General features: G+C 48.4%; 1 protein-coding gene across 1 annotated transcript in view; it reads left to right on the forward strand.

Annotated features, from left to right (window-relative positions):
* Ablim1 (actin binding LIM protein 1) overlaps nucleotides 1-5,768 on the forward strand; it is a 281,482-nt gene extending 275,714 nt beyond the window's left edge. The window contains exon 24 of the mRNA XM_057778252.1: nucleotides 1,070-5,768. Within this exon, the coding sequence (XP_057634235.1) occupies nucleotides 1,070-1,183 (114 nt within the window). The 3' untranslated portion in view covers nucleotides 1,184-5,768. The remainder of the gene's footprint in view (nucleotides 1-1,069) is intronic.
* The last annotated feature ends 9,776 nt before the right edge of the window (nucleotides 5,769-15,544 follow it).

Genomic DNA, 15,544 nt, shown 5'->3' on the forward strand with positions numbered 1-15,544 from the left:
TCCTAGCTGTCCTAAAACTAGTTCTGTAGACCAGGCTGGGCTTGAACTCACAGAGATTCATGTGCCTCTGCCTCCCTAGTGCTGGGATTAAAGGCATGCACAGCCACGACCCACCACTCAGCTGTGTCTGAATGATTTTTTAGTTAAGAAACTGTTTTGTCTGCTGTCTCAGAAAGAAACAAGTTCATTCCCTAACACAAAGGAGTGTTTTTGTGGATGAGGTCAGGCTAGCCTGGATGATTTTAGCCTGTGTTAAAATGGGACTTCACAGGAGGTATGGCCCATGAGAGATAAGCATCCTTCTCTCCTGTTAGTGGGCAGTGGGCACTGGGCTCTCCTAGGGGCCACCCTGGAGGTCCCTTTTGTTTTTGGCTGTTCCTATTGTCCTTTATTCTCTGTATCTCCTCAACATGCCAAGGACCTGAAGTGACAGCTGCTGCTTCCAGCGTCACAAATCCCCTTCCAATGCCCAGCCGCTAGCCCAGCACCGAAGTGTTGCAGTGCTGGTGGCAGTCTACCAGCTGCTTCCTCTGGTAGAGAGGACACTGGGACTGGCCATGTCTGAGAAACAAGCACCTCTCTCCCCAGCCTGATGCCTCTTCAGAACAGCTGCCTCTTCAGAACAGCATCAGTGTCTCTCGGTTTCTGCAGGGAATCCATTCCAGGACACCCTCCCCCAATAGATAACAAAGTCTGCAAGTACTTGCCCTGAGTCTTACAGAAAGTGATATGTGTTTAGATGTGTTTATATGTTGACTCCACACACCCTCCTGCATGCTTCAAATCATTTCTAGATGTCGTATACCTTTGGGTACAACCTGCGTGACATGTCTGTAGTTGCAACACTGTGTGGTTTAGGGCAGAATGTCCAGGGACACTGTCTGCACATGCTTAGGTCAGACACAGTTTAGGAAAGGACACTTTACTTTTTATCTAACGTTGATGGAACTGGGGATGCCGAAGCCGCAACTATGGAAGGCTGGCTGTATTCATAAACTGGGGAACACATCTCAAGGTCATTGGTGTGACCATTAGGACTACTAACACCTTCTTGCTTCTCTCTCCCCAGCGCCACTTAGCCCCAGAAGTATTTTGGGAAATCTTTGGGATGTCCATACAGGAATTTGACAAGTTACCTCTTTGGAGACGCAACGACATGAAGAAGAAAGCTAAGCTCTTCTAAGTCCCCCGGATAAATGACAATCAGGAAAAGGACTCTCAGTGGTGGTGGTGCCTAGAACATTGTATTAAGGCCCAGAATCATTGATCCGAGAATTTATTCGCTACCCAGCAGCAACACTGAGGAAAAGTCTGATCTCAGCACCCATGGGTCACATCCCCGGCCAAGCAACAGTAACACTTGGAACAGCCATGGGGTAGAAACTTCTCTGTTCCCAAACTCAGCAGTGATGTCCACACGTGACCTTTTCATGTGACTACGTCCACAACAGGGGCTTCTTTCTCCTTTTTATTCCCCTTTAATTGATGTGTAACTTAGTGCTGCCTGTACCTGTGAGAGTCAGCAAGTGCCCTTAGGAAGCCATACAGGAAGGAATGGCTGGGAACCCTGAAGTATGAGTCTATTTATTATGTAGCACTGTGGCTGAGGAGGAGTCCAGAGCCCAGCGTCGATGTGGTAGCAACAACCTGGCCTTTCCTTGGTGGTCTTCCTCTGCTCTTCCTGGGCCCCGGGGGAAATGGAACTCCCTCAGGGACCTGGGCAGTTCTGAGTTCATGGCTGAGTACCAGCAAAAATGATTTGAATATGCTTCTTTTCTCTTCCTGTGTGCTGGAATCCAGTTGGCCAACTGCTAGGGGAAAAAAATGAGAAAGGAAAAGGAAATTAAGGAAGCCCCCCCCCCGCCCCATTGAACGCTTTTTCTGCCTGACGATGTGCTCAGTCCTCTCTCCCTATAAACTGAGCTGGTGTGTTCACCTTTGCAAAGAAAGAAAGGCAAAACGAGTTTCCAGATTGGTTCAGCTGCTGCTGGGTGGTTGTTGCCCATGCGTCATGTCTCTCTTAGAGGAGGAAAATCTGTGCCCTGCCTCCGTCCCAAATTCTCCCCCGCAGTGTCCCTCCTGTCTGTCTGGCATCTGAGGGGTCAGGTCAAGCCCATACCGGTATTGTGTGTCAAGGGCATAGACCAAGGAAAGACAAGCTTTTCTCCTTCAGATCTCTGCAGCTCTGAAGTCGAGAGCTTCAGACAGAGTTCATGCGGTCTAGTTTGCTCTGACACACTGACATGCTTGCATGTGTTCACACCTGTGTGTTACTCACCCAGGGATGTTCTGTGAGTCTGTCTGTGCTTTGTAACCTCCGCTTGAATGTACCACGTTCAGTGTACCACACTGTGCTGCGGCTTTGATGGAGCCTTTGCATGAGAGCATGTGACCCAGATCAAGAATGAGGCTTGGGAGGAACCAGCATATGTGGTGAGCTGTGGGGACTCACGCTGGGTTCAGACTGCAGACCACAGAAGTGAGGCCAGCGTGGTTTAGGGCTCAGAGCATCTGTCTCACTGGAGAACCTGCATGCTCCACAACTCTCAGTGAAAACTGGAGCCTAGTTCTTTCATTGCAATGTGTGAACAAGGCCACATGATAAGAACTGGTTTGAGCTGGATTGTGAAAAATCTCTCCAGGTCCACAGATTCTATCTAATGGTCACATTGATTCTTCTGCTCTGAGGCTCTTTTTGGGAGTTTAAGTTCTGAGAGAAAGCCAAGGGGAAGCATTTGAATTCCCTCTCAGATCACAACTCAGCACAAAATCCAGAAACTCCTTCCAGGATTAGAGTGACTGGCTGTCTGCTGACACCAGCAGTGAGGAGCAAGCAGTATAGATTCGGAGCCAGTGCTGCAGTCCCGTGACTTGTGACCTGCTTCTTTGGGGTATCCTGCCTTACTCCTGGGTTAAGTATGAGAGTTCCTCTCACAAGCCCGCTTATGTAGACCCGTTAGCACAGTTATCAAGAGCGCCACATCACATGGCCGGAGTAAATGAGTCCAGCTCCCCTTGGTTGGGAGGCAGACCGCAAATGGGGTTCCCCATGCAGGTCTCTCGCTCTTTGCATGTTTTCATTGTTTTGCTCCTGCTGCCCTGCCCAGCGCTGACTGCCTTGGCACGAGGCTGGTGTCTCCTGGTTCTCATGTTGCCCCGGCAATGGGCAGGATGGAGAGTGGGTGCCACAGTGTTCCCCTGCCACAGTGAGCAAGGGTGGCCTGGCGGGAGACTTTGTTTATCCAGTACGGAGGTTACTAATGGCCCACCATGCTTTGTACCAGTTACTATGTCACTGTTCACAGCCATGCAGGTGAGAAAAGCCAAAGCATTAGGGAGACAGGGACATGAGCAGGGGCAATTGCTAACGTTCTGCACCTGCTCTCCATAGTTCATGTGGATGTCTTAACGTATGAAAGTTCAGCTGAAGGGGGAGGAGGGCAGGGACACTCCTCCTCTTTATACGGAGAACTGTGAGTGAGTAGAGGACCTGCTAGGATTGCAATGATAATTGAAAAGTTAAACTCTTAAATTCCTGCAATAACAAAATCCTGCTTCTTTGACCATTTGAACTCAGTTCCCCATCTAACTTGGGGGGGATTGGTATTCCATATCAGCATACTAGTTAATTTAAATTGTATCATGTAAAAATGTATTTCTATAAAACACCAATAGGAACCCCGACTGCCCCAGGAAAGGAGTGATAGAAAGGTCACACCAGGGTCTCAGTCCATTCCCTTGCAGGTTCCAGCCAGAAAGATACATGGAGGATGATCTGGTTTTAACTGACAGACCCATGGCTGGGGCTGTGGTGCCATATCTGTGCTATCCACATGACTTACCTTGGCATGCCCAGACCACAACACGGGAGATGGGTGGTCTTCATTTTACCCCACCCTGATAACACAGGAAAATTTCAGTTCCTAGAAATCAAAGCGGCTTGTTCACTTGGGGGAGAATTCTATGTATGGCAGACGTGGCGCATATATTAAGGGCTGTAATTTTTTAGCATCTGACCTACTTGTACCTGACGTGTGTACAGATTGCATGGTGCAGAAGTGGCTTCCTTGGCCACGTGGTAGTCTCAGTGCTTCCCCCAGAACTTCTCCAGGAGAGGTCAGACCCTTGAGTCGTCTTCCTGTGCAGCTTACTAGAGAGACAAAAAGCCTTTGAAAACAGCTAGCTCTGCATTTTCATACCCGTGTGGAGTTTGTGATGAAATATTTTTAATATGACTCCTTCAACAACTAAACATGAACTGCCTGTTCTCTGAAACCCCAAAGAGAAAAACTGCAGTTAGTCGGTTCTAAGGTGCAAAAAAAGGGGGGATAGTTTTCTATCTGTCCTGTCCTCTGCTCTCCCCAAGTCCCGACTCTGTTGCCTCCAGCCTGAGCCTTCTCTCCTGAGGCACAGCCCCACCTCTGTTGCTTCCATCTCTGTCTACTGTCACTCGGTCACTCGCCTCCAGCGCGGAGAGGATCAGCCGGTGGTGTTTCTAAAGCAGGACTTCTTTGCTTTGAACCAAACATCATTTTCTAAAAATAGCTTCACCAATGATGCCGTCAAAAATATCTGCTTTTGCAAGTTTAAAAGAATTCAGATTAACTTCTTTTGAGTCTTTGTCAAGAAAGAAAGAAATCTCAAGCAAACCTAGAGTGGCATCCCAGGGCATGCTGCAGGACACTGGCATGGCTCCAGGCTGTGCACTCCAAGAACCCTGCTCAGAAAAGATTTCTGGTAACTGCTTAATCTGTACTTTTTGTGCCATCCTCAATTTTGAGTTACGCTTTTTCTTCTCTAGACAAACCAAGGCTTTGTATGCTTCAAATTCACTCTTTCATGCCCCCATTGAAGAACTTTCTATTCAGAAAAAGATAGTCAGAGCTTTGGATTTGCGGTGACGTGTCTTCCAGGGGCCACGTACAGGGAAGGAACACCCGCCTCTACTGGAACAGAATGAGCAAGTCTTCAGCATCTACAAGACCACGGTTTCCAGTTTCTCCCCTTGGAGCCGAGGGAGAGAGAGACAGACAGACACTGGATTGCTTTCACTTGTGTGTGTGTGTTCAGTGTTGTGGCAAACTCACAAAGAAGGACAGTGGCTGCTCACGCTGAAGCTCTCTAAACAGTGGAAGTGTGCACAACAAAGTTCAGCAAAGCCAACTTTATTGTCCCAGAAGCTTAATGCAATTGAGTGGCAGTTATCTTAATAAAATGTTCTTCTGTGTCTCTTCTGAGTGACAGTCCCATGAATCACTTCCCCTGGATGAAAGAAGGAGACAAGCCTGTATGCATGGATGTTCAGAAAGGTTATGATTATGTATGAAAATATTTTCCCTATGGAAGAGGAGACAGTTGTCCACAGAATTGATGTTTTGGGGGGGTCCTCTGTACAGATGTGTCTGGTGGTAAATGTAGGGGTTTCCATGAGATGCCAAAGACCCTGCATCGAATCTCTTGTAACTTGGTTAATGGGATTGCTTTGATGAAAGAAAGCCTGCTCACTCTTCCTTCCCTCCCTCCCTCCCCTTGTTGGTGATATGAATGCAGGTGTTCACAAGATGTTCTTGAGAAGCTGTGCCGTGTTCCCTGTGGAGATGGTGTGTGCCAGTGCCTGAGCACCTGGTGCCAGGTACAGAGGGGAGCTTGGCCTGCAGGCCCCCGTCACTGAGCTGTCCTTTCCCAGCCTGCTCTGCGCCCGTTGCAGGCAGTGCACACCACCCTCCTTCATCACTGTACTCAACTCCTTGAATAAACTGTGTGCTTCCTCCCTGAGCGCCTCTGGCACTGTTCTGTTTCCTACTCCTCTATCAGTCAAACTCCCAGGAACCAGAACAAAGAACAAAGTCAAAGCTATAGGAAGTTGTCTTTGTTTTAATACTTAAGAGAATGTATTTTAAGTATATATGTAGGCACACATGCAAGCATGTGCAGGTGAAGTTGGTGCAGGTGAAGTTGGTGTTGGATTCCTGAGTTGCCTGAAGTGGGTGCTAGGAACTGAACTATGATCCTCTGCAAATGCAGTGCGTGCTCCTAAACACGGAGCCATCTCTCTCTTCTGCCTGGTGTTTTTCCGTCATATTCATTGATGTATCACATAACACAGGTGCTTCCCTGTAGCTTGTCCAATAATTCAGGCCATAATGACAAAGCTGACTGGGAGTACGTTATCAACTGGTGTCCTAGTTAGGGTTTCTATTGCTGTGAAGAAACACCATGACCATGGCAACTCTTAACAAAGGAAAGCATTTCACTGGGGGCTTATAAACAGAGACTGACTTTAGCTTCCTGGCTGCCCAGACCAGAATAATCACACAGAAACTATATTAATTACAACATCGTTTGGCCAATAGCTTAGGCATATTCCTAGCTAGCTCTTACATCTCAAATTAACACATTTCTATTAATCTATGTATCACCACAAGGCTGTGGCTTACTGGTAAGGTTCTGGCATCTTTCTCCTTCAGCAGCTACATGGCATCTGCCTGACTCTGCCTTCTTTCTCTTTGCATTCAGTTTAGTTTTCCTGCCTACCCATATTCTGCCCTGCCATAGGCCAAAGCAGCTTCTTTATTAACCAATGGTGATAAAACATTCCTAACCCACATCAGGGTCTCTCACTCATAGTTTCAGAGGCTTAGTCCACTATCACCATGACTGAAATATGGCGGTGTGCATGCAGACATGGTGCTGGAGAAAAAGCTGAGGGTTCAACATCTTGACCCACAGGCAACAGGAAGTGAACTGTGTCACTGGGCATAGTTTGAGCATAGGGAACCTCAAAGCCCGCCCCCACAGTGACACACTTCCTTTGACAAAGCCATATCTACACCAACAAAGCTACACCTTCTAATAGTGCCACTTCTTATGGGGAGACATTTTCTTTTCAAACCCCCACAGTTGGGTGGCACTGAGCATGGGGAAAGCCCTGGGCTCAGGACCCACCCACACAAGCATCTAGCAGCGATCTTATAGTGCAGCTAGAACTGATGTTTACTCTGTGACAGTCTTTGGGACAAGAGTGAAGACTTGAGGACAAGACGTCCCAAGCCACTGTGAGCACGGGCCATGGCAATCACTAGAACACTGTGGGAGAAGTGTCTTCCAATCCTCCACTTCATTATCAATCTTTGCGTGAAGAAAATCTCCCTCACCTGGGAGCCAGAGACAGACCACTCACCAAAGCTGTGGACCTGTTGGTTCTCTGCTCTCAGAGAACAGGTCAGGAAGCCCAGCCTCCAATCTTAAGGTCCACCCTGCTTGGCTTCTACCAGCAGCGGCACCTATCCCCAGCTTCACCACCAGGGGTCACCTGTAGTCCTTGTCATGACTGCCTTGTGACAGTGGACTCCGGTGACCACGAACCTCACAGGAGAGTTCACCTCACACAGAGAGATGTCTAGTGGGCAACGGTCGAGGCAAGGTCACTTCCCTCCTTCCAGTCCCTGCCTCTGGCTTCTACCCTTTCCTCTTCCAGACATGCCATGTTGTTCCCACTAGGGCGGCTTTGTCAATGATGTTTCCTCTCTACAATGTCCAACTCTCCAAGAAGGTGGCTGATGGAGAGACTCCACTGCCAGGGAAAGGGTGTCGTGTCCACTGTCTACTCTGTTAAGTCGCCTTCCCATCCATTTTTTAAATTATCTGTGTGAATTTCCTATGGGCTCCGTGAGTCTTATTGAAGACAAGGCCACATATCCATGCTTGGCCTGAGCCTGTCTTGATGGCCAGCCTGGCCTACCGCAGCAGTTCTTGGCACACTGACAACTGACTGTGGTAGGCAGTATGTGATCTCATTCCCTTAGCTTGGCATGCGTCTGCTTTGTGTTTAATTCTGGCGACCCCTCTCTGCTGACTGTCAGACTCTCTAGTCTCAGGTTAGCACGGCTCCCCCAGCAGCCCGAGGTGGCTGAGTACTGTACAGCATACACGTTGAAAGCCAGAGTTCAGGGGCTAAGCAAGTATGTCTGACTGCTCAGGAAGTAGCAGATCTGTCTCCATAGCATCCCATGTTGCTTTCCTTCAAGTCCCGGTCCTTAGAGCAAGGATGGTATCTCACATAATATCTCAGGGCCAGATCCATTTATTATGACCTTGAATTCCCTCACGACTACCTCACGGCAGCTGTGAATGATACTACATAAAATGGCTTTCTGATCAGTTTTCAGGCTCTGCCAGCCCAATCTGCTCATCTGTGGAATGGACAAAGAGGTGGGAAACCCCATCCAAAGATCTTGATGACACATGTTGGTCACATGGTGCAGTGCCCGGCACATTAACTGCTCTGGAAACCCCAGGGATGCTTACAGGGGGTAATTAGCCACTCAGAAGCTCATGGAATCTCATTGTCTTCCCAGGTACGTTGAAAGTGGACATATGGAGGGATGGTGAAGGCACTGAGATACGCTCACGAGAATGCCATGTGAGTGATGGCATGGAACGTGAGGGTCTCCCACGGATGTGGGTGTGGCTAAATTCTTTTCCTGGGGGAGGTGGAAATGAAGCCTACCCTTCCTTCTGAGTTACCAGTGACACACCGAGGTGCGAGTCCACCAGGTTCACTCTGGGAAACCTGAGAGTTTATTAGGCATATAGAGCAATGGGTAAGGTTATAGGGAGGATTATGACTGACCTTGAAATAGTCACACACATGAGGAAGGTCTGCACACAGCATGAATGGTGGTTCCCCCATGGTCACATAGGTGAATCCACCTCTCTAGTCCCCCCCCCCCCCCACCACCTATCTACTCTGGTCTCTCCCTGAGGCTACCTGCAATTAAGGCAAAATTGCACACAGCTGGTTAGCAGGAGTGACCAGATGTCTGGAGGAGGGTCCCAAGACCTTCCTGACCCTCCTTCTGTGAGGGAAAATCAGCAGTTACCTTGCTCCATGTGGGTTCAGCTGGGGCATGCCCGGATGAACTGAAGATGGTGGCAGCTGGCTTGGAGGGCTGTCCTGTACACCATGGGTAAAGGTCTAGTCCTTTTATAATGATCATTTGAGGATTTCCATATCTGTTGTAAGCTTTCTCCTCCCTCCGGTCTGAATAGGAAGATCCAGTCGTTAGGGCAGGCCCACCACCTCTTAGACACTTGCACAGTAGTTCACTAAGACGGGTTCCTGGTTATTAGCGAGAACAGGAAAGCATCACATAGCTAAATGCTGGGTGTAGCATCCAACAGCTTGGGTCTGAGTTCTGGCTCCACTAATTATTGGATGCATAGCTAATGAAGATCTGCTTCACTTTGCTAAGTCTCTATTTCCATTTCTATAAAAGGGGAGTAATCGTTAATAATACCTGCTTCAAAGTAAAACAAGACCTGGCATGAGACAGACCTCAGACATTGAATTTGTTACTACACAGACTGACTGCTGTGTAGTAAAGGCTGGCTACCCACTCCAGCCCTGACCCGAGCTTATTCTGGGCTCTTGGGCTGATTCTTACACCACTTCCCTTTTAGAGAAGGAAAAACACCCAAGAAGCTTGTGTCTTACTCAGTATCATGGGATGATTGACAGGGATTTAGGCCTAAAGGCCAGCCTCTCTAGTCTGAAGCCCTGCCTCTCTAGTCTGGAGCCCCGCCTCTCAAGTCTGAAGTTTCCCCTCTGCTCAGCCATCCCAAGAGATGCCCAGCCAGGGCAGCAGACTGCAAAGGGCAGGCACCCAGAAGTGCTTCCCACTTCAAGGATGCTAGAAAACACTGCCATGGGAGAAGGTGGTGATTTACCAAAGGTCTTTACAACTGTGTGACTCCCTTTAGCAGCTCAAGTGTTTGGAGATTTCCTCATCTCGAGAAAGCTACCAGACCTGACAGCTCTCTTACACACGTGAATTCACAGCAGCTAGGTCGACATTCATAAGTCTTACCCAACACTGTGCTAGCTAAAAGCCCAGCATAGATGGGGAGGCGCTCCCAAAGCCCCACACCCACTTGAGGAGCTATCGGCAAGGGATGGATCCTAAGAGGCAAACTGTGCACCAGTGATCGTAACCTGTGCACACACAGGCAATGCTAAGTGACCCAGTGGGCTCAACAGAAAAGGAAAAGCACACAACACATGAGGATGGGAGGGAAAAGCGGTGGGAGGTAGGAATCTGAGTAGGGGGAATAGCTGTAGATTTGATCAAAACACATTAAATGCATGTTTGAAATTTTCCAACAGTCTAAAAAAAAAAAAAACCCTACCAGCCTACTCAGCCTCTCCTGCCCATTGCTGGACAGGGCTCCTCTCCCACGCTCCTTCCAGAGTCAGCCAGCCTTGCCTGGGTGTGGCCACCAGCCCTGCTCGGCTGGATAAGGTCCATTGTGGGCTAGGAAGCAACAAGGAAGGGTGGGGATTCTGGGGCTGGCAATTTTTGGGAAAGCCCTGTGTGGCTGAGGAGCAGTGACCAGAGCTGCAGAGCCCCAAGTTGAGAACCACACCCTAATTCCTTCTCTCTCTCGGTGGATAAAACTGCTCTCCAGAGTCTGCCATTGTCCCAAGCACAATAGCGGGCCCTGGAGGAGGGGATTTTTCTGTATTTATTTGTGCTGTCCCCTGCTGCTGCTGCTGCAAACACCCACCTCGAGTTGCGTGCACGTATGCATACCACACACACACACATACACACACACACACACACACACACACACACCTTTTAACCCAGTTCTTCCCATCAGTAAAAAGAAAATCTGGCTTGGAACCCTCTTCACCAAAATAGAGTCTGGTTCTGCTTGGACCCAGAAGGGTGTAGGGTTGCCCCTTCCATAACATTTCAATGGGATCTAGTGGCAGCCCAGAGCCTTCCAGAAGCTTCCAGACCCACCTAGACCTGCTGAGACTCCAAGGGATGAAGGCTAGTGAATCTTGGATGACATCAGCAGGTAACATTTGTGTGGGCGGGAGGGGGAGGGTCCTACAGAGGGCCAGCGGCTAACCTGGATCCTCTATGTGGATTATGCCAGTTTGTCTGAGAAGGGTAAACCCAGCACGCTCACAGGTTTGGCAGTGGGATTCTAAACCCACCCCTACCCCCTCTAGTCTGAATAGCATCTCTGCTGTTTCTGCGTCTCACTGTAACCATGGCAGTCAAGGCTGGCCTTGAATTTAGAGGTTTGCCTGCCTCTGCCTCCTGAGTGCTGGGATTAGAAGCGAGGAACACGTCATCCCCAGGCCTCCACAGCTCTCTGGGATTGCCACAGCACAGCACATCCTTCCCAAGAGATTGTCAAAGGATATCATTTTCAAAGCAAATACCAGCAAGGCAGAGCCTGCCCATGAATAATATTTTGTTCTACCCTGGGCAGCTGGCACAGAAATCATTAGTCCCTTCGTTCCTGCCATTGTCCTGAAACACACACGGCTTAATGAAGAATTAGAAGTGTTACGTTAGAAAAACAGGACTCAGCCAGTGCCTCTGGTGAAATAATAAAAAAAAATCTGAGGATAATGAAGCTTAGTGGTAGAGGGCCTGACCAGCATGCATGAGGTCCTAGGTTCAAACCCCAGGAGCAGAAAAATAAATAATTACGGTTTCAAAATTGTTATTCTCTTCCCCATGAGGTACTGCATACTGTTGGAAACGAAAACCATGACTGGCTTTGCAGGGCTTAAGGTGTTCTAAAGAGACACTGGTGCCCCCATCTGAGAATCGGACCAGTGAAACTATATATCCCAAACGGTAATCCCACGCTGGGAGAGTTAAAAGACCGAAACTTGCTGTCAACAAGAACTGCCTCCATCAGCCTGTGAGCCTGTGGGCACAGTGCTTTCTTGATTAATTGATATGAACGGGTCACACCTGAGCAAGTGGAGCTGGGCTGAATGAGGAAGCAGGCTGAGCAAGCCATGGGAAGAAAGCCCGTAAGCAGTGTTCCTCCACGGGCTCAGATCTGCTCCTGCCTCCTTATTCCGGCCCTGCATTCCTTCGACTGTGACAGAGACACGAGCCAGCTTGCCCCTTTCCTCCCTGCGTTATTTTTGGTTGTAGGGTTTATCACAGCAATAGAAAGCACAGTAGGAAACGGTTTGTGGAAGTTTGAATAAGAATAGCCCCATAGTCTCACAGATTTGAATGCTTGGTCATCAGAAAGTGGCACTATTTGAAAGAATTAGGAGGTGTGACCTTATTAGGGTGGGTGTGGCCTTGTTAGGGGAAGTGTGTGCCTGGGGTGGGCTTTGAGGGTTTAAGAGCCCAATCCAAGCCCAGTGACTCTCTTTCTGCTGACTGCAGACCTGAATGTAGAACTCTCAGCTCCTTCTCTAGCACCACATCTGCTTGCTTGTCCCCATGTTCCCTGCCATGATGATAATGGACTGAACATCTGAAACTGTAAGCCAGCCCCGATGAAATATTTTCCTTTATAAGAGTTGCTGTGATCGTGGTTTCTCTTCACAGCAATAGAACACAGCTCTTGCAGATTCGTGGCCTCTAATACTTATACATGATATGGGTAGGTGCTGCAACCCCACAGGTCACAGGGGAGGGTTTTCTTGCTTGCAGAAATTCAGATGAGGCCCCAAGAGCTTAGTGTATATAGCTCAGTTACTAGGGTCCTTGCTTAGCATGTCTGAAGCCTTGGGTTTGATTTTCAGTACTGCATAAGATAGATGCCGTGCACCACGCCCCCGTGTTGCGCTCTGTGCGCTGGCACCCAGTACGCGAGCTTCAGGCAAGGGGCTGGAGGTTAAAATACACAGACACACACAGACAGAGAGACAGTGACACGGGTCATCCTTGAATTCCCCAAGAATGCCCCCTTTATTGTGTTGAGGGGCAGATTATATAGAGATAGCCACGCCCCAGCCAAACCCACCAGAAACCACTCTCCTGCCATCAGGAACTCCTGAAGGTCTCGTGCTCAGAGCAGCTGTAGGCACTCAGATCAGGGGATTACAAGAAATTCAGGATCTGGGGTCTCACTGCTCCCAACAATGGACATAGTGACACTAATATAAGGTAATATATATAGTGTATAGGGTAATCCCAGCACTAAGGAGGTAGAGGCAAGCAGAAACTCAGGTCCTTGCCTATATAAGCCATTGTGGGCTACATGAGATCCTGTCTCGAAGGGGCGTAGTCATAGGAGGGATCTAACTGAAAATCTCATGCTTCATTCCAAGAGGAGGTTTGGATTTGGGAGGTCTGGCTGAGAGCTGGCAAGCTGCACCATATAACAAAATTTAGAAGCTTCCAGGTGGTTCTGATAATTAGCCATGCCATGTGGGGTCAGGAGTAAAGCTGGTCGGTTGCAGTCCACATACCCTAAATCTCTGCTAGACTTTGCCAATGCTATCACCCCAATGTGTGAGGCCACATGTCACACGTGGACTCATCTCATGGGAGACATTATTCCAACTGGCTGCCGGAGTTTTGCTATGGAAAATCTCAATGATAAAAACTACCATTGCCACACAAGGACCTGGGCTCTAGGAGAGTCCATCAGTATGTGCTTGCTCGTGGGTCAATTTGTCTGCTAGGGCACTGGCTCCATTTAAAATGGAGAAGCAGGAAGTGAGAGAAGCGTGTAGGGCCCAGCTTCTTGCAGGAAAAGCACCAGCTCTGTAGCATCTCCTCTGCTCCCGTCCCTGTGACACAGAACACGGCAAGCCCAGCCTAGCAATCCCTTCTGAGGGATGCCGGTGAGGTTCCTTTCACTGTACACCGTCTTGCATTGCTCTCCTTCTTGCCACAGAGTAGGGCACACAGCCTGTCTTTTCTAGGGATGCAATCACTTTAGGGAGTTAGCAACAGTCACTCCCCAGTCCCTCTCCAGAGCGGGAGTGAGAATGGTTGGTATCAATTGTTCATCAATAAAACTATGTTTGAGATTTAGAGTGGAGATCCTACCTTTCACCTTTTTCTATAATTAATTACTTATAAGTTATACAAAGTGCCAAGGTTACGGAGTTTATTCAACTGAGACGTTCTGATCCCAGAAAATGTCTAAGTTCAAACCTGCGTACTGTTCATTTCCCAAATCTTTCTAATCTAAACAGAAGAAGGAAACCCACCAGATTCCTTCCAGTCTGAGACAAAATGTTCTGTCAAAGCTTTGGAGTTCTTTGAGATCTTGACAGAGGTTATGAGGTGACGTTGTCCTTGAGACGTGGCTTCCTGTTTGCTCAGTAACATGGGTAAGACCGCCAGGCAGCGCCTAAGTCCTCTGCAGTCCTGGGGCGTCCTTCTCGAGTGTTCCCAGAGGCCCTAGGTCTGCTGTTTGTTCTCCACGGCCTCGCTCGCTCTTTGCTGCTGACCCAGGAATCCTTCCCACCACACAATGTCTAAAAGCAGTTCAGAAATGAGCTTCCTCTTAATTCTTTCCACTGGTGACTTTCTTGTGGATCTCTATCTGGTCTTGCCTTTATGTGCAATTGCTTGGATCCTTGTTTACTGCCACCCCAACTTGTCAGGTTGTGAGTCAGCTGAATGGTGCTCAGGATCCAGTTTCGGGGCCACTCTGTGTTTGTTTGTAGACAGAGCCAGGAGTGGTCTCTGCGCGGCTAGGGATAGGTGGGCTTTCTGAGCCTGAAGAGTCAATCTTCTACAAGCTTGGAAAAGTCTCTCTGCCATTGAATAAAATGGATTATTCCCTTGCCCGTGGGTATTAATTGCAGATGCCTTTTGGTTAGAGGAGGGACCCAAATCCACTTTCCCTTTTCAGTGCTGTGACCCCATCTGGCTTGAACCTGTGCAGGTCTTGTGAGTGCTGCCACAGTCCCCATGGGTTCATATGTTCAGCAGTCCTGTTTCCCTGGCATCCTCCATCCTGTCTGGCTCTCACAGTCTTTGTTATCTCCTCTTCAGTATAGATTCCCCAAGCCTTGAGAGGAGGGGTGGGTTTGGTGACCACATCTCATTAGGGATTGAGTGCTCCTAAGTCTCTCACTGTCTGCACTTGTACAATGGGGTTTAACTCATCAGTAAGAAGGAACGAACTATTGCAATATCATGCACATATCTCCAATGCATTATGTTGAGAGAGAAAAGGCTAAATCAGAAAGGCTACGCACTGCCTGATCCCACTGATCTGACACGTTGGAAAAGGAAAGCTGTAGAATCAGAAGATCTCTTATCCCAGGTGAGGGCTAGAGTGGAGACTACAGAGAGGAACAGGGAGATGTCAAAGGTGAGGAGTTAGTTACTCTGTACCTTAATGATGGTGGTGACCGCATGGATACATATATATCCCCAAACTCTCAGTACTGTGGACCACAAAGGATGAACGGTGCTATATGTAAATAATACCCAAATTAAAAATAAAGTAAAAAAGAAAAGCAGTTCCATTAAAAAAAATTATATCATCAATCCTACTGAACTTGGGGCTGGGAGACATTATAATGGAAACCTTATATGTAGCCAATTGTCTCATCTTAATAGGTTTGCAAGCCTTGCTATAAACTAGGCACTGTGCTCAGCTCTTGAGATAAAATAGTGGACAAACAGAAGTGAAGCTCATAATCTCCCAAGTACAAACAGAGTGGTACACTTGTGTAAGGATTGGTTCTTGACCATCAGCGATGCCTTCTCTGGGGAATGCTCCTATTTAAGTGGCCCCTGAA

The sequence above is a fragment of the Chionomys nivalis genome, chromosome 8 (assembly GCF_950005125.1).
Source record: "Chionomys nivalis chromosome 8, mChiNiv1.1, whole genome shotgun sequence".
Lineage (NCBI taxonomy): Eukaryota > Metazoa > Chordata > Mammalia > Rodentia > Cricetidae > Chionomys > Chionomys nivalis.